General features: G+C 36.6%; 1 protein-coding gene and 1 long non-coding RNA gene across 3 annotated transcripts in view; one reads left to right on the top strand and one right to left on the bottom strand.

Annotated features, from left to right (window-relative positions):
• Positions 1 to 738: 738 nt before the first annotated feature.
• The window catches only part of LOC103512729, a 19,048-nt gene continuing 18,295 nt past the window's right edge, over positions 739 to 1,491 (bottom strand). Inside the window, exon 3 of one of the 2 annotated variants that reach the window (XM_008477508.3) lies at positions 739 to 1,172. In XM_008477508.3, the coding sequence (XP_008475730.1) occupies positions 807 to 1,172 (366 nt within the window). In that variant the 3' untranslated portion in view covers positions 739 to 806. Of the gene's footprint in view, positions 1,244 to 1,491 lie in introns of both variants that reach the window. The other variant, XM_026826135.1, reaches the window with a different exon arrangement.
• The window catches only part of LOC113468874, an 18,650-nt gene continuing 18,334 nt past the window's right edge, over positions 1,176 to 1,491 (top strand). The window contains exon 1 of the long non-coding RNA XR_003392468.1: positions 1,176 to 1,263. This is a non-coding gene — a long non-coding RNA (uncharacterized LOC113468874). The remainder of the gene's footprint in view (positions 1,264 to 1,491) is intronic.

Below are 1,491 nucleotides of genomic sequence, written 5' to 3'. Positions count from 1 at the left end.
ATATAAAGTATCCATTTAAAAGTCTATGCATATAATATAATGATTTGTAATTGAGTTTTTTATAATTAAGATCTTATAGGAATTTTACTTGCACAAAGAAAGTATTCTTATAGGTATGTATAAATACCAGTCTGGGTATCGCTCTTTCGCCTTTTTAATGGTAAAATCACGCACATATTCCGATAAATTGGAATTCAACATTTACTAACTTACTCTTTATTTACAAACACCTCATTTTTACTTACGTATCTAAATATCTATATATCTAATTATACGTAAGTACTTGAGCATTAGTCTAAAATAATCAAAATCTGCACCCCTTCTTTGACAAGCATAGTGAGGTGTTTAATCAAACTTTGGAAATGTTTTATTTCAGATTATATATACCTTTATTGACTTGTCATGTTTAATATTCGGTTAATGTTCTCCCACCATTTAGACGACGTAGTTACTTTTGTTAACTATATTGGAGATAAATATTTGGGAATTGCAATAAAAAAAATTAAAAATAAATTCATGGAATGGTTGAGATGTTTTATTATAGTAGTTAGGCATAAGAGTTATGGTATTGGGTCATTATTAAAACGTACAGAGACTATGTTTGTTGAACGGTCGTATACATTTATTAAAACGATAAGTGGGGAATTTATTGGTATTATTTTTTAACATAAGACCTTGTTTAGACTGCGGGAGTAAAGGGACTTTTCAGTCTCATTCTGGCAGGATAAACAAGGTATATTCTATTCTATTCTATTCTAGGTAACTCCTTTCTCCCTCCCTTATCACTGAATCAATAAAATCGCCCATCAAGGATTTGGGAAAATTTCAACCCGGATCCCCGAGTTGCTGACAATGCGGACTGCGCTGACCACAATCCGGTATATATTCCTCAGAGCCAACGTTTCATTTTGACTATTCCTCACGTTCAGACTTGTAGCATATATGCTAGGCCATTGCGCTGACCGTGACAACACAGTATCGTTACCACCGTCCGTCACATGAACTGGTGACACCGAGGTGACGTTGAACAGATAGTTTTCCACCCGACGGAGAATAACAGTGATGTACTTGTCCGCGGAGAGGTCTTTGATATTCTGGGTAATGTTGAGGAAGCTGATGTCATTGTAACCTTCCACACTGGCGCTGCGAAGCTTGAAGTCCAGGATGAACTGGTCTCCTTCATAGATGTTGAGTTGTTCTTTGGCAATAGAGTCTTTGTACAGGTAGACGACGCCATCACCATATACGGTGCGAGCGGAGAAGGTAATGGGTAGGATGGAAAACACTGAGATCAGCAGGAGACAGGCGCAACTTAAAGCAGTCATTGCTGATTACTGATGAGGACGGTGTTTTGGAGAGGTTGGAGAACAAAGTAACAAATTGAAGAAAGATTGACTGAAAAAATTCCGATGACACTGTCAGATGCTGGTTATTTTTATTGTTCCTTATATTGGATACAGATATACCCACACCTAATTTGAAATCACCAAT

This window comes from Diaphorina citri, unplaced genomic scaffold (genome assembly GCF_000475195.1).
Source record: "Diaphorina citri unplaced genomic scaffold, Diaci psyllid genome assembly version 1.1 scaffold878, whole genome shotgun sequence".
NCBI lineage: Eukaryota > Metazoa > Arthropoda > Insecta > Hemiptera > Psyllidae > Diaphorina > Diaphorina citri.
The sequence above is the reverse complement of the archived record's forward strand: the minus strand, read 5'-3'. Positions and strand labels throughout refer to the sequence as shown.